This window comes from Camarhynchus parvulus, chromosome 11 (assembly GCF_901933205.1).
Source record: "Camarhynchus parvulus chromosome 11, STF_HiC, whole genome shotgun sequence".
In the NCBI taxonomy this organism is placed as follows: Eukaryota; Metazoa; Chordata; class Aves; order Passeriformes; family Thraupidae; genus Camarhynchus; species Camarhynchus parvulus.
In genome coordinates, this window is record NC_044581.1 from 12,001,562 (window position 1) to 12,028,758 (window position 27,197).

At 38.8% G+C, this 27,197-nt stretch overlaps 1 protein-coding gene across 2 annotated transcripts; it reads right to left on the reverse strand.

Moving 5' to 3' along the window:
- Nucleotides 1–582: 582 nt before the first annotated feature.
- On the reverse strand, nucleotides 583–27,142 carry CYLD (CYLD lysine 63 deubiquitinase). 2 transcript variants are annotated; one of them, XM_030955907.1, is made up of 17 exons: nucleotides 26,982–27,142; nucleotides 22,376–23,036; nucleotides 21,004–21,171; nucleotides 19,904–20,009; nucleotides 18,773–18,868; nucleotides 17,590–17,706; nucleotides 15,711–16,090; nucleotides 14,135–14,300; nucleotides 13,172–13,313; nucleotides 12,546–12,668; nucleotides 11,164–11,255; nucleotides 10,046–10,112; nucleotides 8,490–8,622; nucleotides 7,974–8,082; nucleotides 6,919–7,037; nucleotides 6,101–6,317; nucleotides 583–4,645 (listed from the first exon to the last, which is right to left on the reverse strand). In XM_030955907.1, exons 2-17 carry the CDS (start codon nucleotides 22,880–22,882, stop codon nucleotides 4,461–4,463), a joined length of 2,727 nt encoding a protein of 908 aa, XP_030811767.1. In that variant the 5' UTR covers nucleotides 22,883–23,036; nucleotides 26,982–27,142; the 3' UTR covers nucleotides 583–4,460. The 2 variants fall into 2 exon arrangements, with proteins under 2 accessions (XP_030811767.1, XP_030811766.1); XM_030955906.1 differs by having other exon boundaries at nucleotides 20,869–21,171.
- Nucleotides 27,143–27,197: the final 55 nt, after the last annotated feature.

The following is a 27,197-nucleotide window of genomic DNA, read 5'->3' on the forward strand; positions in this document are numbered from 1 at the left end:
GTGTTTAAGGATTTTCCGTAAAATATTTAAATTGCTCAAATTGACATAATACCTTTTGCATGCTGAGGTAGGATTTTATTCGCTATACTTATCGGTTTTTATTTATTTATTATTACTAAAATACTCAGGAAAAATAAATAGAAAGGTAAAGCTACTCCTACTGGATAGGAGTTAGTGTTTTTCTAGACAGAAAATGCATAGAAAGTGGCAGCTGTGGATTCAGCAGTGAAGCTACAGCATTATTCCAGGAGGAGCTGCTCACCAGGGTTAGTAAGGTGGTGTACTAAGAATTTAAAAATAAAATCCCCCCAGGAAAACTCCAGGCAGCTAGAGCTGCTTTTCAGTGGTTTTCCCTTACAGCATTAGGTGTTAATTGGTAAGACACAAGTAGTATTCTTAGACTTGGTTTTATACAGTACAATTCCTAAGCTTCCTAGAAATGTTGAAGGACTAAAAGAAATGTATAAACATAAAACTGCCTGTAAGTACACAAAACACCCTGGTTAGTTCACCTTGTCTTCATGCTTTGTCATGACACTCCCACATTTCCAACCCCCAAAGAAATGAACAGAGCCATAAGAATAATATTTTAATTAATATTAATACAGAAAGAGCACATAGTACATTCCTTTCCAGCAGCAGCTCATTCAGCCCTACCATTTGAAAAAAAAATAAATTAAGGCTAGTTGAGGGCAACCTGATCCAATGGTTTGTTTCCCTTATGCCTTCTTGGAGACAGCCTTGTAAGCTTAAGAGACTATTTGTGCACAAAACATGGGATGTTTATTTAGCAAAACATCAAGAACAGATAAAAACATGCTTTGTTACAGTGGTAAAAATACACAGAGCTTTCAAGCTGCTTTTTACACCAGCTCAGTTGGGAAACCACCCCAGTCTGGTATGCAGCACGGTGGTGCCTCGGGATTGGATGGAACTGGCAATTGTCAGGGATCATGGTGACCACGCTCAGCTACTCAGTGGAGTATAAAGTGCACAAGAAAAATAAGTGCATTGAAATGAACCATTTATGATCAAGAGCAATTCTTGTTACACACAGTACTTGCTTAAAATGGGAATCTCACAGGCTGTTCAGTACAACACAGTACTACAATTTTCAAAAGCACAGAATCAGTATCACATATTAGAAAGACATTTACTGAACATAGATATTTTTGTAATTTTTTCCTCCAATTATCTCCCCTGCCCAACAACAAGCCTTCTGATGTAACTTACAGTGGGTTTGGTTGGGGTTTTCTTGAAGGATTTTGTTTGCTTGAGTAAATCTGTAAGGCATCACCTTTAGCTAATACCTCCTCTTTACCCTCTATGTTCAAAATAAGCAAGGATTTAGTGGCACAGTGATTTGTTCCATTTTGAATCCCTAGTTCTAAAAATGTTTAGCAGAGCAGGCAAGTTGCATGGGATGAAGGTTTTTTCCCCAGTTACAAAAGTCTGTCCTATGAAACTTTACATTTTTACAGGCTGTCAGGAACCATGTTGTCAATGTATTTTCCTACTCCCAGGTTAAGGCCATTGTTAGCAGTACTTATGAGCCAAACCATGAAGAATGATCTAAGTGCTATTAATCTGGGGGGACATTCACCATATGAAAAAAAAAAAAAGTAAATATTGATTGGGAGGTTTCCAAATGCATTAAAAAACAGAAATGCTGGGTGCTTAGTCACTGGACTCTTTGGGCATTACAGTTAACAGCAGTAGATGCTTAGAACGCAAGCTTCAAAATAGCTTATTCAAATCCCCTACAAATATATGCTGAAGGCTAAAAAACACTCAGAAAACCCCACCTTTTCTACCCTTGCATATAAGTTATTTTACAAGTTTCCTTTCACAGTGAAATCACTTTTCTGTTTGTATACTCATTTCTGAGAAAGGAAATAAAATTGGGGTTATTTCTGTAACATTTCATTTACATTGCCAGATCACCTCCAGTGCAGTGCAGTACAGAACACAGCAATACATTTTAGATTAAAAGAAGACTCCTTGATTGCCAAAACAATTTTTTTTGCATGCTGTAGAAGATATCTCTGCCCTCTTAAGCGGGCAACAAACTAACCATGTAATCATACAGTGCTTGCAAAACTATTTACCATTTTGCAACAATCTATAGTACAAAGGCAGGCTGCAGAGCAGTGCCTGCCTTTCCAAACAGTATTTGTCACCAAGAAGCGTGCACAGTAAAGAATATTCCCTGTGTGTCCCACGGGAAGAGTCCACACTTCTTTTCCTTTTCCAGTGAAAGGCCAGGAGTTTGGAGGCAAGAAGCCAAGTCCATTTACACCCATGTGTATTAATTCACTTCTGCCAATCGAGTATATCTCCTGAGAAGCTGGATACTTTCCAGCTGTATGAAAGAGTGGATATTTTGCTACAAGATTATTCACCTAGGAAACTTTAATATGGCTGCCAATTTCAATTCTCTCCTCTGGCCATAGCAGGTCCAAGGCTGTTCTCCAAGCTCAGGCAGGAAGAGGAAATGAGGCTGAGGGGAGATGGTTGGAAAGATGACACCAGTGGAAGACACGTGAAATTAATGCACTAGGAAAGTCAAAAATAAATCTAGAGCTAGGGAAGAGAAAGAGTCCAGACATTCAGACTGGTCTCCTGGGTGCAGGTTTGTGCTTGGGCCTGTGTTTTCTCCTTGTTCTAAGGGGTCACTGCCTGGACCTCCTTCCAGGCTGGGACACAAGGGGCCTGATTATAGAATCCATCACCTAAAACCTCACCAAATTTTTTCAGGAGAGAAAGAGGTCAAGAGCTCTGTACTAAAATAAAAGAGTCTGGCCAAGGAGCACAGACTGATTAAATAAGGCAAGGAAACATGAAAGCCAGGAGACTCTTCAGGCCAAAGCAAGGGTGACACTTCTAATAACCTCGCTGCTCTTGAGAGTGAAAGGTTAGAGCACACTTCATGCAAAGGCTAATGGAACAGATCAACCCCCTCAGCAGCCCCTGCTTCTCATACATTAGTCTTTCAAGCAGTTTTCAAACTTACTACCCTCTATGGTAGAGTGTGTCCCAAAGAAAGATTCTAGGTTTTCCAAGAAAAACAAAGTAACCACACTTTCTACAATAAGGGATCAGTCTCCATTGCCTTTAAAACAGCGGCTTTTTCAATGTGGTTTTTCCTCTGTTAAATTTGTCTCTTCCCTTCTACAGACTTGATCCCAAAAAGGAAGTTTCCATATAAAACAGTTTAAGAGTTGAAAATGTACAGTTCATATAGATGCAATTTGTACGACCAGATGTTACTGTATATATATATAGTTGCATGTTTGCCAGTAGTGTAGACAGAAGTAGCTAAAAGGCAACTAAAACAACAGTATGTCATTGCAAACAGGAACCAGAAGACTTCAAAGTATAGTACTTTACATAAACACAGGTTTTGCAGCTTTTCAAGTTAGTTTTCATCAGGTACTTGGTATACAGTAAAACTCTGATCTACCTTTATGTATAGTTTCATCTTTCCAAGCAGAGATTTTTAATATTCTCTTTATAATATTACTAATCCTGAAATGAAGAGTCAGATGCATAACATTCCCAGGCAGTAGCTTAATGTACTGTAGAAAATTCAGTTCTATTTACTAAGGACTAGAATTCACTTCATAACATTCCCTGAGGCAATCCATGATTTTATTGTTTTGTCCTGGAATCATTTGTGTACAGTTGCTGTTCTGTTCCAGACTGCTTTGTTTCTTTAAAAATAGACACTTAGAAAAAGACATCTGTTAATTTTCATTGCTAATTTTATATTTTAGCAATTATGCTTCCACTTAATGCCCTCTTCTTTTCCTCTCTCTCCCCTCCAAAAGTTGCAAGTTAACAACACAGCAAGTCTGTGTGCTTGATTTTTGCAAGACAGGGATTCAGACCTTTAAATGAATGTTAATTTTTAGAACTGAAAAGAATGTAGTAGATAAGAGAACATAATATGCAATGAGCAGTCTAAAATTTATCTTACTCAAACTGAAGTTATTCTCTCTTTGAGAGAGAATCTATGGTGCTAAAAATATCAAGGGTGAGAACTCAGGGTGGGTGTAGAGAAACACATGAGAATCATCATCCCTGTCCACAGAAATGCACTGAGCTAGAATACTGTATCCTTACATTCCCAATGGACTAAGGAGATTTCTCCTGATATAATTCCACCTTTAACATTTAAAAAAAGCCTGTGTATCATCAATGCACTTAAAGCTTTTAAGTTTTAGTAACTTAACTTTGTTTATAAAACAAACACACACAAGCACACTTCCTAGAGTGCAAAATGCTTAAATACTTCAGTGACAGAACTCCATGTGTAGTTTTTGGAACAGTAAATCCTCTGGATGTCATAGTCAACTTCTTCCATTGCCAGCAACGGTTGCAGTGAACTACCCAAAACTGCAGCAAACCCAAGAGTGGGTGACTCTGTACTGTCTCCTCAGTTCTGCAGAGATCCTAGTTCATTTGTATAAACTCATTGTTGGACTTTGATACATGCACATGTAAGCATCACAAAGCAGTCTTCGTGCACAGCCTTGGATTTTCCTGGAATCCAGTGAGTGCAATTCTTCTAGAGACATCTTCAGGTATTCACCAACTTCTGGACACGGGGTAACTTGTGGAATGTTAAAGCCATTCTGACCTCCTTTTAAACCATTAGGAAAAAAGGAGAAACAGATTAGGAGAACATCTACATATATTTGCTATTCAAAATGTACTTTTATTATGATCACTGGAGCATCACCAGTTCTTGAAAACACCTTCTAAAAAACTTAAACATGCCACACTGGACTGCTGCAGGGTAAACACCTATGAGAAGTGCACTGTTTAAAAAATCACTATTAGAATCAGAATATCCTGTAGTATTTACCAACAAACCACACCCACACAAGCACCACACAAAACCAGGGGGAACTCTGGGTTTTCATTAACACTAAAAATTCTGTGTGACTTTAGGAAAGTGACCTGAATACACATCTCACATGCACTGAATTTGTTAATAACATGACAACCAGTAACAGCTGATGAATTTACAAACCACCATGTCTGTACCTGCCTTGCACGACTAAGGCATGGTTTGCTCCTGGCCATTTTCATAAAACTGAGCAAATTCAAACACCACAAGTATGGACATCCTGCTGTTCCCAGCAGAGATTTTTAGCTTATGAAGAAAAGCTCAAGAAAAATATTTGCAATACTAAACCCCCCCCTAAGATCAGCAGGAGATATTTCCAGCATCTCATATGATCTGAATTCCTGAAATAAAGTGGTTCTTTACAAACATCAGTCATACATATTTCAAGCACTCTGAAACAAAGCTTGATTGTCTTCTGGCCGTTGTAAGAAACCGACTTCACTTCTGTAGCAGTACCATTTTCATCAGGAGGCAAGACTCCTCTCCCTGCCAACTCACCCAGTAACAGAGGGGTTCAAGAATACTTCATGCAAAAAGTGTTACTATGTGTTTGACATTTCATCTATTACTGTTTTTCTTAGGCACCAGAACTACAGAGTCCATATTTAAACAGGATCCGTTTAAAAAGCGGCATCTAAGAAAACAGTTGTTTTACTGACATTTGTATTATTACAGGATAACAATTTTCCACTGTTAACTCTAAAGGGATTCAAAGGAATAGCACAGATGTTGTAATGTGTGACTACTTCCTTTATTCTAAAGACAGCTACCGTAAGTCATTTAAGAAAAAGAAATTAAAATATTTGTATGCTAACTAATAATAATGTACATCAACAAATATAAATGGAAAGTACATTCCTGCAGTTTATTATTTAAAATTGTCTCTGCCTAATTTGCAAAGCGTAGAAATATTTATAGGGAGTCCTACTAGGAAACTTCTGCAGTTACTTCTGTACCATCTAATTACCAAGGTATCCAACTGAGGTGAAATTCAGAATACTCAAATCAGCAGCTGCCATGAAATCAATGCGCTACGGTAAGGCTGAGCCAAGATCAGTATCCCAGCATCGAGCACATCAAGTTAAACTACGCTAATATCCCCAAAACTTTAGGGAAACAATCCCTGAAATCTAAACCACACATACAAAACTGTAAGAGGAAGTGAAGTAGTGAAGGAGAGGTTACCATCCCGATCTGCCATGCTGTCGAAGAAGAGCCAGGCGGAGTCGTCCCGGCCGTACTTGACGAAGGCCACGTAGTGGCTGGTCTCGATGCACAGCACCGCAAACAGCTCCATCTTCTGCGAGGGGATGCAGCCGTGCCGCCAGTCCCAGTCCGGCAGGTCCTTCGGAAGCGACAGCGGATTGAATTTATGACTCTGTCTCTTGGGATGAAGATGAACCTACAGTTGAAGTGATATTTCAGAAAAGAAAAAACACTCTGTAAGATTATTTGTTTCAGCGGCAGACAAAGCTAAAAAGGACATTACTGCTGAACAGAAGATTAATGGCGTTAGAGAAGGAACTGCAATAATAGCAGCTGACTACACGTTTCTTGTATTTTTTCCCCACCAGTGTAGTTCAATATTGCCCAGAAAATTTAAATCAAAGGTTAGAAGGGAGGTCAGGTTTAATGCAACAGTTTTCTACTATGCTCAGGTTTGAAAACAAGCCGTGATTGACATCTTCATGCAACTGCCAAACAGCAAAACATAGCATTTCTGTCATGAATTTATCAACTCTAACAAGGTAGCAGGATCATGAAATTAGATTTAAAACACATGGTTACTACTTCTCCACTGTGTCCAGTCCTGGATTTGGCAGTTGCCATGCTGATAAACACATTGCAGGAGTCTGATCTGTCACCAAAAGAGACACTTCACTTGGTGGGTGGCAGCTACACTGGTGCCGGTGAAGAAGTCTCACTCTTCTGCCTTTCTTTCAATTACCACAGCATTAACCATTTGGGTAAAACCCATGTGAATACCAAAGACAAGCACTGACCTGTGTATTGCATGTTTTGCAGAACTGCTTGATTTTGCCAGCAGAAATATCAGTGTCTTCATAACACTCCCTGCACTCGTACATAGCGAGCCCTCTGCAGATACGGCACTGCCTGGGAGCTGCAGTGGCAACAAAGATATTAGTCTCCAGGCTGGGGAGGCTTTGATTTTTAACAAAAGGAATATGAAAATGAAGGACAACTATTACTTTACATGGAGAATGACACTACATTTAAAAAAAGTTAAAATGAGATTGCTAATCAAAGAGAAATGTACCAGTCTATTTAACTTCTCTTTGGTGCAATGTGGATTAAGAGAAAAACATTTACACTGGTAAGTGGAAAAACAAGATGATAAAAACGTAGTGCATGAACAAGCAAATTTTTAAATCATGTTAGCTCTCTCTCATCTAGTGGTCTTAGCTCCTACAGCTGTCAACACCAGAAAAAAAGAAAAAGAGAAAAAAGCATAAGCTGATGGCCAAGACAGTGAGAGAAAAGGCCACGGCAACTTCAGAGATTATTATTCTACGAAATTTTGTCAGTTCTATTAATTCTTAACTCAAATTTAAAACCAGGTATCCTTCCTTAGGATAATGCAATGAAAAATTCAGTGGACGACCAATACCAGAAAATTAGGTCACAAAAAGAAGTGACATAATTAAGGCTAAAAAATGCACAGCCACAATATACCACAGGTGCACATCTTCATCTCAGGCTCCCTTCTAGTCTAATGAACACCTTTGCTACTAATAACTCAATTTTAAAAACAGTCCTGAAATAAGTTCAGTTGTACAGGTTCTCAAGACTTAAATAAAAAAAGAAGTTGTATTCTATATATTCTTCTGAATTAGAGCTTCTAATTTACATGAGGGAAAAAAAGCCTTCTACCCAGCAAAATTTCATTTCTCCTCAGCCTGAGCACCTCTCACTATCTTGGTAACTATCTAACAGAAAAAAACCCCAACAAACCACCAAAAATATCAGGAATACTTTAGCTGTCTTAGTCAGTCTCAGCAACTCTCTTTCATTATACAATGCAATGTTATTTACTTACTGTCTTCAAGTAAGTCTGTTATATTTAATTCCAAGGATGGAAAAATTTTATTGAACATTTTGAAGTCTTTTCCAAACCGGGGCATCTGGATAATCAGGCAAGAGGGTGCCTAGGTAAAATGCCAGAATATAATGTAATGAATTTGAGATAAATAATTATCTAACTTTGTAGACATCTTCTAATGCCATAAATATATTCATGTTTTTTTAAACTCACAGCCCACTGACAGAGGTATCTCACAGTATTAATCCTTAAAACAACTCAATGGCAGCAGCTAAGAAGTTTTCTTTTAGTAATTCTTCACCTAAATCATTTTGATCTGTTCAACCAAAGAATACATCTCATTAAGTTAACCTTAAAATGCCTTTGCTATGTAGGTATCCTGGATCACTGACACAATATTCCCATTTCCAGCATGTCTGCATGTTTTTGCACCAAACCCCACTGTTCTCCCATTGCTGAATGGACAGATATTTAGGTATGATCACTTCTAATAAGGCAACTGCTGTCACCAACCTCTGCAAACTTCAAGTTGCTGTTGATGAATGACCACTCCAGTAACTGCTGAATTGTTGGGACTCCAACTTTCTCATTTTTGTCCATAAAAATTTGATAGAAGTAACAGTCTTGTACTTTCTGACCTGCTGATCTAAAAACAGTTTTAAAGAAATAAAAAAACAACAGAAAACAGACTCTGAAACTCTACTGTAATGATAACTGTATCTTCTAGGAAGATAACATCTACATGAAAATAGGTGACAAGACATCCTCTCTGCATTGAAATATATTGTGTTTAAAAAAAAACCCAAACAAACAACAAAGCCTGACAAAGCCCAGCCCCCAGCCCCCAACAACAGAGTGCCAGGCAGTCAAGTATTACGTTTGAATTGATTATGGAAAACTTTAAAGAAACAAAATCAGTGTGAGTTTCAGAGCATGTTTTAAAAACATATGTCTGTGCATGGCTGAATTACCAACTAAGCATCTGCATCAAAAACTCCAAGACAATAAAGCAGCTTTCATTGGAGAGACAATTAGGAGTTTCAGTAATAAAATATCAAATGAAACAACACTAATTATCTTCAGTATGATGGGTTTAATGAAACATTTCCTCTAAATCAGGGTGATATTTACACTGCTTCCTGCAGTGGAAGTCTCACACAGATGGCTAATGCTGCTAGACTTGCTCTATAGTTAGCAGAGAACTCTCCAAAAGGATAATCCAAATTCAAGGCTGCCCAGCTGTAATTGTTAAGACTCCTGCCACACCTAGGCCAGCTCTGAGGCAGATTACCACACAAACTGCCAATGCAAGCAGTCTGGAGAAACTTCTTTATCCTTACCATAAGGGCGGAAAAAAGGGAAAAAACCCTTTCCATTAAACACACACATCCCTTACCACAAAGCAATTATCCTCTTAAAAAAAAAAGAACCACAAAACCACAACACATTTTGTATAGCTAGGGAGAGGGACACGGATTAAGCTACCAATTTAAGTATGTTTTGAGGTCAGATGTTCAAAACATAGAATTATCAAATATCAATGTTCTCAGATTGTGTTTCTGTTAAATAAACATAACTCTGATATATTTGGGAGGAGATCTTCAGATAAGTAATTCAACCTCCTCTGGAAGTACAAAAGAAAGGATATAAAAGATGATGCTCAGGTTGAAGAAATGTTTTTTACTACTATAGAGAAAAAACATACAGGACTAACTAGCCTCTAACAGCAAAAGAAAACCATTGGGTTGGAGCTGTTTCATCTCACTACCAAAAGTTCCTGGGAACTTTCATCAAATTTTCTATAAACTGTAACCTCCTCCAATCCAGCCAGCATTTAAGCCAAAGTTGCTTTTCAGAGTATTCAGGTGTTGAGAGGATTCTAAAAGCATGATGCTCAGTGTTATCACTACTAAAAAAGAAAGGAGATTTCTGCATGGCCCTTGAGGAGTTCAGGTATGTGCACAATACACACAAACTCTGTGCTAAAGCTGAATGGTGGAACATAAGTTTTGTTCTGTGTATGGCACAGACACAACAAAGCCCTGGAAGGCCAAAGAAATAAGCTTCACCTTATTTTCAACAGTGGCTCAACTCTCAGAATATGGTGAAATAAAATATTCAAAAATTCTTCCGGATCTGGAGGTAGGAGAGAAAAAAAGTTTTGTCAGCATGCAAAACCAGACACATTATTCAAGACTCAGTAAAAGTGACAGTTTTCAAAATTTTCACAGAAAAAAAGTAACAGTTAAGTTTTACAGCTCTATTACCCCAATAAGATTATGACAAACTAGAAATATTTTCATGACAAACCTCTATTTATTCTTTTAAATGGCCCTAATAAAAGTACAGGCTCAACCGGGTAACAAAGCTTTCCAGTGAAGTTAAAAAAGATGCTCTGTATTTCAGAGGAATCATCTAGCACCACACAACTTTTCCAGGAGAAATAAAAGCTTTCAAAATGAAACAGTGAATCTGCAGAGCCATTGAGGAGCAGTGAAAATAACACAAAATCTACACCATAGTCCCAAGTTCAACTAAACCAGAGACCAAGCTCTCTACCCAAGAATGCAGCCAACAGCACTTCCCAGAGGGCTGTTCTCCCCCACCACATTTGCTGTCTGTTTCTCTCCCTGCCACTAACTGCAGTAAATACTGGTTCCAGCATACAGTACTTACAAAAGTGGTATTCTCTTGAATAAAAGCAAAACAGTTACATAATACAATGCTAATTAATCAATATATGCAGCAGAAGACGAAGAAGTTGGGAACTGATTCTTCTAACATGATTTGAACATTTTGTCTCTTAAAATACTACATAACCATTGTAATAATGAAATGTTGTAGTGCAAAATTTATTCCTCATAGATCAAAGTGACAATTTGAAAGAGGACAAACACCGCAGCCTTATCAGTATTCTCCACTAACTGCTAGAAGGGAGTTCCAGGGGCACAGGAAGGCACTAAAAGAAATCCAGGCAGTGGAAGACTCCAAAAATTGTTCAGCTGGGGTTCCTTACATAGCTGAGGAAACAGAAAAGACCTTTCTAGCAGCCAGTGGTCACTCAGATCTCTGCTCAAGACACTGCTCCAGAAAAATATCTGGGTGTTTTGTTCTGCTTTAATTATGTAGCAAGGTTCCTCAGTTCCTTCATTTTAGATGAAAAAGAAAAGCAAACCTCCCCCATTACCTTTTTCCTCTGAAGTGAATCCTGATGCAGCCTCAACTTTTTCAAGTATTTTCCTCAGTTTCATTATTTTTGTAGCACATACATATCCATATCTAAGATAAATGGGTTTAATAAGCTATTAGCTAGTTTTTGATCAAGTCAGAGCAGTAAAAGAAAAGCCAAAACCAATTACTTAAAAACTCAAATACAGGTTCTCAAATCCTTCTTGAACTGCATACAGTATTTCTTCAAAACTACATACTGATTTCTCATATTTAATCTGACTCCTAGTTTTCTTAATGTAGTATAAATTTAATGCAATACTCAATGTTCTTTTACAACCTTCAAGAGCATTTTAATCATCAACTTACCAGGATAGCTATTTTTGGATTTGTCAGTTAATTACTTTTGATTTGTTTTCACTCTAATTTGCACAGCTTAATACATCATTTCAGAATGTCACATAACAGCACTGTGGGAGTTGTTAACAAAAAAAAAATAAATTCAATATTTGAGAAAGACACAGAGCTGTACTGCTGACCTAAGAAGCTGAGGCTTTGAGCATTCAGTCTTTTCCCCCAAAGTTTTAAAGCATGATTAAAGGACAGTAAGGCATTCAGCCACCTCAGGCACCTGAGATTTCTGCTACTCAGTGTGCATCCTGCTATCCTGCCTGTTCCACAGACCCTGGAACACAGCAGGCCAAGCACACACTCCCTGACAAGAACAAGGCTTCAGGGGCCAACATTTCTGTTTATCAAAATAAAAACTTTGTCAGAAATTGTTCAGTGACAGCCCACAGAATTTTGGAACTACAACTGCATTATTCACCTGTTTGAAAAAAATTAAGCTTAAGAACAACAACTTTTCATTGAGATTTTTGTTGCACCTCCTTTGCTCATTGTACCTGAGAAATTATAAAGGTCATATTAAGTTATTTTAATAAAAGCATTGTGGCCACTTGCAGACCACATGTAAAAAGTAATGAAACTTTTAAAGCCCTGCTAAATCTATCAAATTGTGAAACTACATATAAGATAACACAAATAATTTTCTTGTCAAGTACAATAGCATTAAGAACATGTAAAGATGAATGCTGTGAACAAACATAACTTGTATTTACCAATACTTTTTTATTATTGTACAATACTTGTACAAATTTTACAATTGCTTTGTGCTGATCCATTTGCAAGTAAGACACTAGTGAAAATATTTCTCACCCAACAATGAGTAACTCTTTCCAGTTATCACTGATTAAATTTGCTATGAAGAAAAAGTAAAAATACTTAAAAAAATACACTGAGTAGCAGCAGATAGCTAAGCTTCCCAGATTTGCAGTAGGAATGCAAACACTGCAGGATCTCTCTAATTCATGTTAGACTAGAGACCAGTTCTTCACTTACATTCTCAGAGGATTCACAATCTCTGTCCTCAGCAGCTCCTGAGTCTCACTATAATACTCTACATCATTAATTTCTTTAGGTCTGAGTAGCACAGTGTCCAAAACAGAGCTAAAAGAAAACAGGCTACAAAGAAAAAAGGAAAAGGAATGTTGTTTTGACCATTCAGATGCCTGAGCAACATAAGACAAACCAAGCAAAGCCACAGAAGAATTAAAGAACTAAACAAACTCAAAAAGAGGCAGTTATGGACAGGGGACACAGATGCACTAACTAGCAAAGTCCACTCCAACCCAATATCCTCTCTGCAGCAAAGTACAGAACCAGTTACCCAGGCAGGGTTCTGCAGAGCTGTAAGAGGCATTTCCCTCCCTCCACCCCCTGGCCTGTGCTCTCCTGATCCTTCAACCATTTACAGGCCAGGGACTCCCTCTGTCCAAACAAGCAGATCCACGAGGGCCAGTGCAGTGTGGACATGAGCAGCACTGCACTGCTGGCACTGGGAGAGCACAGGGACTGCAGCACAGCACACTGGGAGCTGCACAGGAATTCACAGACAGTCACTCAAGCAAAGATCACATGTTCTGCATTTCTAGCAAGGGATGCCACTATACAAATGATGAACTTACCAGAATAAGGTGGAGTCTAAGTAACAGGAGTTGTAATGACCCTGGATACCTTTCTTCTTTCCAATCATTGTCTCTAAACCTTCTTTTTCCATTTTTGGAGGAGTGTTTTCTTCTACCACTTCACTTAAGTAACCTCCAAAGGCTGAAATTTTTTTTTTCAAAAGTCACTTTAAAGCCTCAGATTTTATCCCCCTTGAGATCTTCCTAGTAATATTTTATAGCTAAGTTGCTGCCTTAGAGTAAGCATTCCTTCTCTGGACTAGAACAGCATTTTATCATAGCTGAGACTCACTGTCTTCCAGAGAGTGAACAAGGCCTTACATTCCACACCAGAGTGCTTCAGAAAGCCTGCAGCACTGAATTAATTTTATCCAGTAGGAATGAAGTTCTCTTTTCATTACAAATGCCTTTTTCACACTACCTTACAAGTATCAGACAATTTTCTTTGCTGTTGTCCCAGACAATACAATGCGACCCAAGAAATCTAAAATACTTGAAGTTAGGGAAAAAAAATAAGTTTTTCACCACTAACTTCCATCATAAAAATACATGCTTTTCTTTGTTAACATTTAGAGACTAAAATAATTTTATGTTATAGATTATAGAAAAATAACTGCCTTTATTTCTTTTAATGTAATCATACAGTGCTAGAGTTACAAATACCATTTTCAGCAAGATTGTTTTACAACTTCTAATGTAAAAAGTGTACAGCATAAAAAATTCCCATAATTTTATGACATTTCTTTAAATATATGAACATTTTCTTGTTTTAAAGCATAAAGGAATAATTCAAGAATCACTGTATTCTGTACAGGGGCTGATCTGTTATTCATTAATCTCAGTTAAGTAATACTTGTACAGATTTCCAAGTGCTCAATAAAAGAACTTCTTGCGGGAATGAATGAAAGCAAAGCCCTGGCCAGTTCCCAGCTGATAAACAAGAAATAAGCAGAAGCTCAGTACCTAGAGAGTTGCAGCGCTCGATCTGGTTGGAAACAGGCTGCAGTGAGGCAAACCTGGAGTCTGGCCTGCAGCTTTTGAGTTTTACAAAAAGAGCTTTCTTTGGAGCACACGTGAAGTAGCGAGTTCCTTTAAATGTCCCATCCGTGCAGCCTGCACATTCATCTTCCTGCAAATCCAAGTGAGAAGGATTCAGCGTTTTTCTTACTTCTACAATTCTGCAGTAAGACATTTGATAAAGTATCTACCCACAAGTCACCCTTCTGCTACTCTGAAGCATGATACACAGTTTCTGCAATTTAATATCCAAAGCCTCAACTGAGGTGTTGTTCAACTGGATTTATTGAGAAAATTAAGACTAGCACACTTCTTTCTTTCTTCATGCTTAAACTTTCACTACATCCAAAATAAAACAAAAATTCCACCAGAAGCAGCATGGGGGAGGTAGGAGGAGAGACTGAATTCAACCTGGTCCAGATTCCTTCTGTAGTTAGAAAGAGCACTTTTTACCACTTAATTGAAATCACTGAGCATGGGATGGTGTGAACAATTTCAGCGTGATTTGGCTGCACAAGAAAAATGCCTGCTTCAAAAGGTACAAAATGTACATCAAAAGAGAACACAAACTAGGAGTAAACAACAACAAGCTGTTACCTTTGAGAACAGGATTTAAGGTACATTGCCTGCTCACTAACAACAGCTAGGCTTTAATGCAGAAATGCAGGAGTGGGACCCAAGTTAATGCACGACACACTAAGGAGCAGGCTCAGAATGCCTGTGGCAAGCTATGGCTTCAACCTCACCCTAAACACCCACAAGGATCAGAACTTCTTGGTAATAGCTGGAATTCCAGTCACATTCTCACATACCTTGCTGATGTTTTACATAATTTTACACTGCTTTATGTAATATGTTATTGAACAGTATCCCAAAATAAAGACCCCCCCATCCCCCTAACTGTGTACACATTAATTTAACCAATATCCCATCACAACCTTGGCAGCAGCTGCCACAGAGAGAATGTCAGTACACAACAGCAATTCATGTTTGAGGCAACTGTGGGGTTTTTTTACAAAGGGCCCACAGAAACACATAAAGCACATGGCTGTCAAATCAACAATATCACTACTGTCAATTATCAAAACCAGCCTTACAGCTCTGACAGTCATCACTCTGACTGCCTGCTTGCTGATACGCAAACAACAAACAAAAAGTTACATTCAACAAAGACCACTATAGCTAGAGAATTTTATATAAATTTCCACTTAAAGGACCTTTAAATTTCATTTTTCAATTACAATCTCCATAATGTAAGCAAAGGACACTCCTCTAAAGCAAGGAATTGATCAGCCCTACAAAATCCTTTGCCCACTGTGATACAAACAGATCCTACTAACAGGGTAAGGTGTGGGGCAGCCATAAAAGTCAGTGCTTATCAAAGAACTTATCACTAAGCAAATCACTTGGCAACCTGTTTGGGCAAATCCCCAGACTGGCTGCTTTTCCAGTGTGTAAAGACACCAGCTCTGAGAAACAAAACTAGTAATTAGCATTAATGTGAACTAGAATTTATATTTACCAGTTCCAGTCCTGCTAACACTTCATTTACTCCAGGGGGCTGGCCAATCCAGCGGATTACTCCATAGAAAGGAGGATTTTCTTTAACTTCAGCCAAGGAACCTGCTTCAAGACCATGTGAGTTTCCAATTGGACTTGCTGCTGATGGACTGTCCTGGGTAGCTGTAGTATTCACATCACCCATGACAGACTGAACAGATAAAGAGAGAGGACTATGTCCCATAGTACCATTAGTACTTGTTGTTTTTGTCAAGCTAAAGGGGAGGGAGTGAAATCTGTTTTCTGTAGACACAGAGTTTGTTAAAGGTGGCTGCAGTGGTGGTGAAGAATGCCCAAATCCAGAAGAAGAATCAGTAAGTGACTTTGAAGGGTCTTCAGCAGCTGTTAAAATCAAAACCAAGATGTTAGTAAGCATTGGGGGTTTTTTTCTCCTTCTATTAAAAAAGGAAAGACTTGACTCTCAAACCAGCAACATCTGATGTAACACATGGGAAGCACTAACAGCAGCTGGGGACATTTAGGAAGACTTTTGTCACTTGGTAACACTAGAGACACAGAACTGACTGAGCAGACACTGCTGCAGTCCCACTACTTTTACCACAAGCAACAGAAATGAACAGCACAGAGAAAGGAGATGTTAGAAACTACAGAAAGGTTTGGAATGAAATCTTTTTTTTTCATCATCACAGAAGGCTTTTTCTTGGAACATGAGTTAACAGCCCCAAGGATTATGACTGCAGGGGGCAAAACCAGAAAGAGCTCACTGGTCATTGTGACTGAGGAAATTAATTGGTTCACAGCTTATAAATACATAAATAATTGCAGATATGATTTGCAAATGGAAAAGTGCTTATTCCACTGACTCTATCACAACATTGGTTCTAAAAAGGGAATCTATCAGTGTTTACAAGGAATAAAGGACTTAAACATGTCATGAGCAATGTAATGCCTGATAAGAGAGATCACAACTACATGGAACAGCACAAGCACTGTGTCTTCTCTCATCTCTCTACACAGACACAGAATACCTTGAATTGGAAGGGTCTCTAATACACTATTGGTATTTACAGAACAAAAGCCTCATCTTCACCCATTCTCCCCATGCTGTTTCATTAAATGAAGTTAATGTCTTAAAAACATTAAAAAGACATCTGTTACAGAACCAAGAACAATTTTAACCCATTTTCTTTTGTGCTTCAAAGAATTCAGGGGTTACTGCCTCTACAGGTTTCTGGTGTAACTTAACAGTTTAGTATTTATCTCTTCAGTCATTAACCCAGTAAGTCACACTTTTCTAAAGTTCACCAGGAAAAAGAAAAATAGGTCTGCAAGCAAATCAAGATATATTGATCCTTCAAGTATGTGCACTCATACAAGAGAGATTTTAAAGAAATAACTTTTTAAAAATACAGAAAAAAACCCACGTATACTTAGATAATTTCCCTGCTCTCACTTCCAGACTGATTAGCAAGCATGGCAGAATACTGTAAATACAGTTCCCTTGGATCTGTAACACAGCTACAAAGACAGGCAAAGTACAATTCCTATAGAAACTCAGCTACAAGGAATACTTCTAGTCTTCCATCCCAGCTTCAGCTTTTATTTTGCCTGTGAGATGTGCATTCCCACAGAGCTGCACCTGAATTGCCAAGAACAATCTCCTACATGCAGAATAAAACCACAGGTCACACCAAGACAGAGTACATTTTCACAGGGGTTTCAAGATGCTTTTTGTGATGTAATATGTATTCCACTATGACAACACAGTCCAATAGTTTTACATTTAATCTCATCCTTATTTTATTTGAAGAACATAATACACTCTAGTTTTGTTTTGTGGGTTTTAAAAATAAATATATAAAAAACTATCCTCTCTTTACCTTCATCCATATACCATGGGGATTTTGTTTTTGTTTGAGGCTGAGAGTCAACTGATGAGCCATTTAATGTGTAGAAGACTTCAGATCTGCTTCTATTTCCAGGTTCAGAGGTAGATCCTGGAAAACAACATATTTTATTGAAGAGATTAATCTCTATTTACAAAAGGTCACCTATACTCTTATTTCATTGTATAAATTTGTTAGTACACTTTCAAGAAGACACAACTTCCACAAAGGAGCAAACACAGGCTAACACAGTTCTAGGCTTACAAGGCAGAAATCTACACCAAACCAAAACACACTCTGAGCTGAAATCTCAGTCACCAAGGTGAAACGAAGGCAGAAAACTCCTCTCAAGAGCAAATTTTTCATGACTATAAATTATGAATATAAGAAGGTATTTGCAATAAAGCTGGTTTTAAAGCACCAAAATTTCACAGTAGGCAAATAAATTACTGAAGATCATCTGTGCCAGCATCCAATGCCAGGTAAAATGAAAACTTACAGAATATACTGTCATTAGTATTTTACTACACTAGTAAAATCAAGACACACTGAATTTTTATTTTTGTCTTAAAAAAAAAATTTAAAAATTGCTTTTCTTTCAGTTTGTTTGTTTGTTTTCCCCAGGAGGGTTTTCAGACTTGAACAATAAACAGAGTCGAGGAAGTTTATATTTTGGGAATTCAATTCTGGTTTTGAATCACAGCAAAATTAATACAGTCACTATTAGGGAGATCTGCTCCTGAGTTAAAAATTTTGAAGTTACTACTTTTGCAAGAAGACAATAGCAAACTGTATTTATTAAAAGCCAAAACAAAACAATAAGTACACAGCACACTTCCAGAGAAAGTGAATGTAGCCCTGACCTGGTAATACGGCCAAGAATTTTTGCTAAACCTCAAATTCTTTTTCATGAAAATGAAGGTGGTTTGAGCAATCTTAACTTAAACTGTCTATCACCTCTACAATGATTAAATTCATACTAATATTCCAGAGAAATTTAACTTTTAAGTACAGTTGGACTTGATCTCAAAAGGTCTCTGCCAACCTTGGTGATTCTGTGATGATTCTTGACATATAACTGAAATAAATCACCAACTGAGAGAAAAGACAATACTTTCTTGCAAACAACAAATTTTTGTAATCTTACAAAAGTAAAGAAAATTCCTTCCATACATACCTATAGCCTTTGGCTTACTATGATTGAACAAGCCTTTGTCACCACTTCTTGAGGTATAGGCAAGCTTGGGAGGTCTCCTGTCCTGTGACACAGTCTCTAAGACATGGCACATGAAGAGAGTATTAGCTTCCCTTTGCTACATTTTCACTGCATTACACAAAGCTCACCTCAAAACTGAACAAAGCTCTGCCATCACAAGCTTTAACACTGAGCAGAACAAAGCCTTGTTTGGCACATGAACAACATTTTGTGTGTATACAATCTGCTTTCATCACATCAGCAACTGCTTGCTGCAAAGTCTACCATTACTTCTTGAACATATCAAATAAGCTGACTTCACATCCTTTAAGTAGGTATGTATTTCTATTATGGGAAACAGATACAAGAAATTTTAAGGTCTTTCTACAAACACATCTACAAGAAATGCTCTCTTCAAAAAATGGAGAAGTCCCTGTGAATTCTCCAGAGAAGAACAGAAAATCTGTGCAAAAACATGCATATCAACTAAACCAGCAAGCAGGAGGCCAACATAAGAAAAGTGAGTCAAACTGAAGTGTGAGAGCAACAATTACAGACTACAGATTCATTAGAACCTGCCTAGAGATAGTGCCTAAACAAAAGTCTCATACAAACTTTTCTTTCTTCAGAAAAGGTAACAGGAAACTGTACAAGTTAACACTATTCATTGAATTACTGCAGTGAATTTTTTCCAGAGACAGGCATTTCCAAGTATTTATTCCCAGAATGCATACATAATCCTGTCAACACCTTTCAAGCACAGAAAGAACAACTTTCTGATCAAGATATTTGAAACCCTGGAGTAAATTGAACAACAGTCCATAGAAAAGATTCCCACTACAGACACTCACATATTCAAGAAGATTACACACTGCAGAGTATTGTAAATACTATACAATTTGACAGGAATTTTGTTCAGTATTAAAGCTTTTCTACTGGTGAGACTGAACCCAAAGGAGGGCAATAATGAAGAGAAATGTAACAGAGAAGGTAATTCAAGTGAACTTAGGAAATGAATTCTGCAGTACTGTTTTAATCATATAACTGTGCCTAGTTGGAGGATGTCCTAGATGTTATCAAAGTCTGCCTTCTGGTTAGGAAAGCAGGGCATACCTGGAATAACATCATTGATATGCAAAAGAAGTGTACTTTCAACACTTGCAAAACTGCACAGCTGTATTCCATTATATCTTCCATCCCAGTTTCCAATCGGATTATCCTAAAAATAGAAAAACACATTACATGTATCCCAAAAGAAGATTTACATCATACTGAGTACACACATATGCCTTTAGGAATATAAAAAATAGGAGAATTAAACATTTGACAACATCTACTTTTTCCTGTAACTAATTTTGTATTTAGAATAGCCAAACATTACAGTCTTTAAAGGCAAAAGCTTAAAACATTATCTCTTGAGAAACAGCTTCTACTTTAACAAGCATTTTCCTTCTAAAAAACATTATTGATAAACAAGCTAGAGCTATTCCAGTGCATTTTTAGGAAACAGGTAATGCAACCAAGAAAATGGAAACATCTAAGCTACAAAACCAGAACAATCTTGAAATGCCAAACATTTTTAAGCTGTTTGTTTTTAAAAATTCATATTGCTAGAGATAATTTTTAATTACAAGCTTCCCATTTTCTTGAAAGATCAACTTTTGTCCTTGAAACTCACTTTTAAGGTAGAACTAAGTCAAACAAAACAGTTACACAAAAAAAAGCTTTTAAAAATGGCTAACAAAAGAAAAAGACATCCAGCCTACTTTTTTAACAGGCAGAACAAAGCCAGTCTCACAAGACAAACACTTGACTGCATGACTGACACCTAACATGGCAAGTAGCTCAGTGGAGGCTCCTCAGAGTATTTTGCCTGAACTGTTCAGCATCAAATACAACACCATTTACCTGATGCCAAGAAAATTACCACCAAATGCATCTTTGAATACAGTGTTTATTTCCCATTTTAGGTCAGCCTCCGCTGAAGTAGCTTGTGGATAATGTTTCTTCTTCTACGTGCATGTCATTCACTAGCTAACACACATGCAGAAGTTATTAAAGTCAGATTATTTTCTTACCATGTCCACTCCAACAACGTATCCTAAACTTTCGTTTCCTGGTAAGACATCACAGAATATAACTGTGCCATACTCTATACTCTCTCCTATCTTCAGAGAAACCCTGGAGTTGATCTCCAGAGGAGGAAGTTCTACCTGCATTGCGTCAACTGGAGCTGCATAGTCACTTTCCAGTTCATTGTCATCATCTTCCACCAGCTCCAGTTTGTCCAAAGCAACAAAAACCCCACAGTCCTCATCACATCTGAAAAGCTGCTTGCCTTGGTACTGTCCATCAGTAAAGCCCTGACCACGACCTTCTTCCTAAGGGTCAGAGGAGGAAGAAGAGGAAGGAAAAAAGAGATAAAAAAACCAATCATGTATTTTGTGAAAAACAGACTACTAATAAAGCAGTAATATAAGCCAGTGTTCTGGATCAATTGCACTAAGAATTTACCTGATGCACTATCATTACTGAGAGAATTCTGTTGTTAGAATCTGTGGCAAATATACAAACTGTCTATCTTCAGGGAGTAAAGAGCAAGATGTCACTAGATTAGAGAGTAGCTGCAGGCAGAAGCCTTTAAACTCAGAGAAGCATGTTTTCTTCAGATGCAAATCTTGCTTCAATCATCAAATTCTTGCCATATCAAGACAAGACTACTTCATACTAGACATAATGCTAAGCATTCAAAAATTCCACTTAAATACCATATAAAGTGAGACCATTTTAACACTTGGGCCTGATATTCCCTAAGGTTCTTCCTCAGGGGGAATTACAAAGAGTTCAGGAAAAGTTTAAAGAGTACTTTGAAAATTATACTTCTACAACGAGAAGAACTCTCCTCAACCTAATTCTTCAATAGCTTATGGTTGGCATTAATTTTGCAGAAATATCTCACAAGGAGCACAGAACAGATACATTCTCTATTTTAACTAGTTGCCATTGGACTTTTAGGGATCACCAAAAACAGCAGCCCTAAAAGTCCAACCCTGCATTTACTGACTGTATCCTGACACAGGCAAACAAAGTACTCAACAGAAATCTGAGAGTCAGATATTCACTATGAGAGGGCTGTAAATATTTTTGCCCAGACAAGCTGTGGATGCCCCATCCATGCCAGTGTTCAAGGCCAGGATGGATGGATGGAGCTCTGGGGAACCTGATCTAGTGGAAGGTGTCCCTGACCTAACAAGGGGTTTGGGACTAGATGATATTTAAGGTCTCTTCCAAGCCAAACCATTCCACAACTCTATGAATTAAATTTTTCTGGGCTAGAGGACTCAGAGTATGTTCAAGTCTTTCTGCCAGCCCATGCACCACATCAAGCTTCACTTAACATGGAGATTACAAGGCTGATGTGATATGGCAAATTCACATAAAAGTACTTATGAGAAGACTGAAAGTAATGGATTTTAGGGGTAATATGGTCCAGAAAAAAAATTATTAGGACTTCCTCTTTATACTGAAGACATATTTAGCTCACCTCACAAAGTATATGATACCACCCCTTAGCAAGTAACTTACCAGCAACTCTACTCCAAAGTATATCCCTGTTAGGGACCTTTCTTGCATTAAGGGTCCCCTGAAGCGAACAACTCCAGGATATTTCTCATCCCCTGATCTCAGCTGTACTCTAACAGGAGAGCCAATATCTATCTGCACTCCTTTAGCTAACCTGCTTTTGCTCTTAAACAAACTGTATCTTTCCTCACAGTTAGTAATAGCCAGAAGCAACTCAGCTAGTTTTTCATTTATTTCTATAACATCCTTCTCATCCACGAACAAGATTGCATGAGGCTGTTCCAGAATCTTTAATCCAATCTGCAGTTTCTTGCCTTTACATGGAATATTTCTGGAGTGTGCCACAGAAGAACGGTCTTGAAAAAACTGCCCAATGCTACCTTTGGGCACTTTCAAGAGCTTTTGAGTCTGCTTGTCTATGACACTGCATTCTTGGAGAAGCAAGTAAAAGATCCTCTCTTCCCAGTAGGATGAACTTGCTTTTTCTTGACTCCATAAGCCTGAATTCATTGTGATTAGAACTTTAAAAGCTGGACAGAAGTCTTCAAGAAAAATAAGCTCTTGATTAATGCGCAGTGATTTTTCCAAATTCTACTGGAGGGTCCAATCTTTTTGAAACAATGCAATATTCATTTTGCAAAGAAACACATTCAGAGCAGGAAGCCTAGAATAAAAAAGAAAAGAAAAAGAAGGCAAAATTGAATTGGGTAAGCACAGCTAGCCTTAAGTAAAACAATTTAAATCCGTGACCAACTCATTCCTCATACAGATCAGAGTTCAGCAAAATGCAAGGTAGTGACCACAGTCCCAGAACAGCTACTGTACTGCTGATCATGGACAGACCCATTTATCCATTTCTGCTCCTTATTGCAGTGTATTTCATTTCCTTTTTTAGTTCCTTGTGAAAAAAGGGTTGAGGAAAACATGTAACGAAATGCAGAAAACAAAGGAAATACACATAAGTGAAAGCAAAAAGAAAACTTAAGTGCAAATGAACATAAATAAACAACCTGCTCTATTTACAAACAGTATTTTAATGAAACTTTCCACTGTAAAGCTCTTTTCCCATGCTTAGTGACTACTTATTTCTGACAAAGTGTACTGCATCTGTCATCCTGCATAACATTTTGATTTAGTGAAGCAGAAAATTGTGTTGACAAAATAGAGCAGCACAAAATGGGAACTGTAGTAACTTATAACAGCCATTTCTTTAATAGAAATGGACAGTTCCAGTAATATACAATATATGAAAACCAAATTGTGTCAGCATTGCAACATGCAATTCTCAGGAAAAAAAAATGGAGGCTCTTATTTTTATCATTCTAGAAAGATAATTCACTTCAACAAAATAAGAAATACTTTCAGTTATTAAAATACCACGTAGCAAACATCTCAGTTAGACATCATCTTTAGAACTACAGTTCACAACTAATAAAATGGAAAAGAACAACTTGAAAATACTTCTTTGAGCATGTATGTCAATAGTTTTGATCACAGTGGATACATGAAGAAAGATCTGCAGTACCTTAGCAGGATTTGTTCTTCTAAAGATGACAGCAAAGGGCAGTGTAGAAGTTCAGAATGTATTGTCATGTAAATGCTCCTGTTCCCGGTCTGTGATGCCACAGTTTAATTCAGTTAAAGGACAAATCTCAACGACTATTTATACCCAAAGGCAAATAATCTTTGTCCTTGTGCCTAGGTACCCTATTTCTGCACAACTTTTCTCTGATGGCATTCAAACAGCACAAAATCTATTTCTCCTACCCTGTCTGAACCCAGTCTCAGAAGCTATTGGAAAGCAATGAAACCCACCAGCCCTGTAATTATTTCCCTCATCTTTTTAAACAGAGTATTTAACAAAACTCAAAGAAAAGCAGTAACTAGAGACAACCTGGAACTTGGGCAAAGCCTCATCTTTCAGTCCCTAGGACCTCCCACACTGCTGCGCTGCCTTGTGAGGCTCTTGTACCCAGCACAGATGTGACACACGGGTGGCAGTGCCACCACTACACCTCCCCAGCGCTGCTGCAGCGGCTCCCAGGAGTTCCCATCAGCCAGGTAACAATGCCTGAGGGCAGGAGCCAGGCAGTTCCAGACCTCACTGAGGGAAAGGCTGGTACACCATCCATGTGTTCCCAAGCTAAAAAACATTTTTCCTCACTTTCCTTTGATACACATAAATGTGCATTCATGTTTGTTAATGACTAACAAAAAAGTGGTATGAGCATGGCATTGAAATAGTTCGTGTGGAAACAGATGAAGAACACAGCGAGACTCCCCTCTCCTGCCCCACATGGAAACATGATTAAATGACCATTACTTTTTCGTAAGTCTTCTCAGATAGTAAAACAAGAGTTACACAGAAGTTCTGAGCAGTTTTCTCCCTTTACTTTTTCACACAACAGGAAAAAAACCCTATCTTGTTCTTCATAGCTCCATTTTATGTTCTCAAGAACATTTATGTTCTTTCAAGAGCTGACACACTTCACTTCACAAAGTTTCTTAATCCCCAGGAGACTGCAAACAAGTATCTCCAACATTACAGGGATCCTGATTTTCCCCACTTCATTTACACAAATAATTAATTTTTATAAGTATGCATAGAATAATATATTAAAAGAGAAAGTGTGTTCAACAGCTTAAAAATATTAATTTATTTTTTAAATAAGCTTTATTTATATCTATTTTATAATAAGTATATCTTGTTTGCAAGTCCATGGCTGAACAATAATTTTTTTATTCTTTATATGCTTTGTAGTAAAAATTAAGTCTGAAAACTTCAACAGCCCTTTAGTTACGTATACCCACAGAAATGTGTACTGCCCCGAAAACTAAAACCCACTGTCTATAGTACCAAAAGGCTTTTCTTTATTAAAGAGTTCATTATCACTATTAAAAAATGCCTTCCTTTAAAAACTTATCTACAACCACTGTCCCATACAGCTTTAAAAGCCAAATACCCTTCTTTTAGAATAATACAAGTGATAAATTAGTTCTTTTAAGAGCACAGAAAAGCTTTTTAAAAGGACATTAAGTTTTGGCAATGTATCAAAAATACATTTACATACATCACTAATTTTAGGATTATTCTTACAGCCATTTTCCATAGAACTCTGTGAATAAAGAAAAATCTCTGCTGAATAAACAGCACAGTTGTAGCAGACTATGACCAAAACAAACTCTTAGACCACAGTATGATCAACTTGGAACCAAGCACCTTAATCCTTACCACAAAGCCATCACTGCACTGCACAACACACCAGTAGCTACAAGACTTGTGCAAATCCAAGAGAACTCGACCACCAACAGGGACAATTTAAGTGTCAGAGCCTGTTCAGCTGCAAACTTCTATTCCACCCACTACCTGCATTTCTTCATGCTCAAAAGACTTTGGGGAGAAACAGGAAAAACACAATTATGACTGCAACACTTCATACTGCAGAAGAAAAAAACATTTTAAAAATTGTCAGGAATAGGCCATAAGCTACCTAACTTCAAAGCTTCCCTAATTTCCTTTATTCCTCAGTTGTGAGTCACTGTTGTCGCTACAGAGATATCTCATCAGAATAAGTTTGCTCTGAAATTCAAGACCTCTTTCTACCCTGCAGGAGCCTTACATGAACTATATTAAGATGATGAAACCAGCTATCAAGTTTCAGAATGAGCACACGTCTGTGGCTCTGATTCAGAATATAAAATGAAAAGGCTAAAATAAACTGTACAGTTTGTTTTAAACACTACCAAAAATAATTAAACCAGCTGAGATGCAAAGTTCTTTTCTTCAACAGCCCAAAACCAATTTTCATGGGAAGGTTAAAACTAGGAGCAAGGAAATTTATGTGCAGCTCAATGCACAGAATTACATGTCGGCAACACAAGCCATGAGTGGAAGAAATAGAAACTCAAAACAGCGGTGGAAGCACTGTAATACAAAGATGTTCATACTGGTAGCATGATTCCTAAAAGAAAATATGTTGTGTTCGGCGTTATAAATCTGATACAAATAATGCCCGCGAGAGGAAGAACAGGACTCATTCTCACAGGCCAGAATGCTGTGGCGTTACGAGATTTACCAACGCGGCCACTCTGCAGGTACCCCGGGCCAGCCCTCCCCAAAACTGAAACACGTGCGCTCAGATTCCGAAATTACACCGAATATCGCATTTCACCGCTTCTCTCACGGACTGCTTCATGGCAAGGCACGGCCGTGCAACCCACCAGGCTCCGTGCAAGCCTCAGCTCTGGAGGATAACAATCCTCCCCCGCCCAAACCGGAGCATCTTCTCCGCTCCCCGGGCGGCTCCGCGCAGGACGGGCCAGGAAAGTCCCGAAACTCCTCTGGAGCGGCCAACGCGCTGCTGGGGGACTGAGGCTGAGGCGGCGGAAAGGCCCAGCAGGGCCCGCCAAGAGCGGAGCCACCGCCACCCCCGGCCCAGCCCGGCCCCGCCGCTGGGCCCGGCTCCCCCAGCACCGCAGGGGCGGCGGCGGCGGCCCGCGGGGACCGCCCGCGGAACCGCCCGGAGCGCGGCCTGAGCAGGCGGCCGCGCCAGCCGCGCCCCTGCCTGACGGCGCCGAGCGACGTCCCGCGGCCCCGCTCGCTCCTCACCTCCTCCTGCCCGGCCCGGGCTGGGCCTCCGCCCGCCCGCCCGCCCGCGGGTCTGTCCCGCGGCCTCAGGCGCCAAGAGCCGCGCCGGCCCGGCCCTCTCCGCACTGTCCCATCGCCGTCGCGGCCGCGCAGCGAGCGCCCGCACACTCGCTCCGGCTGCCCCGGCGAGCCCGCCCCCTCGGCCCTCCGCCACACCCGCAGCCAATCACAGCGCGC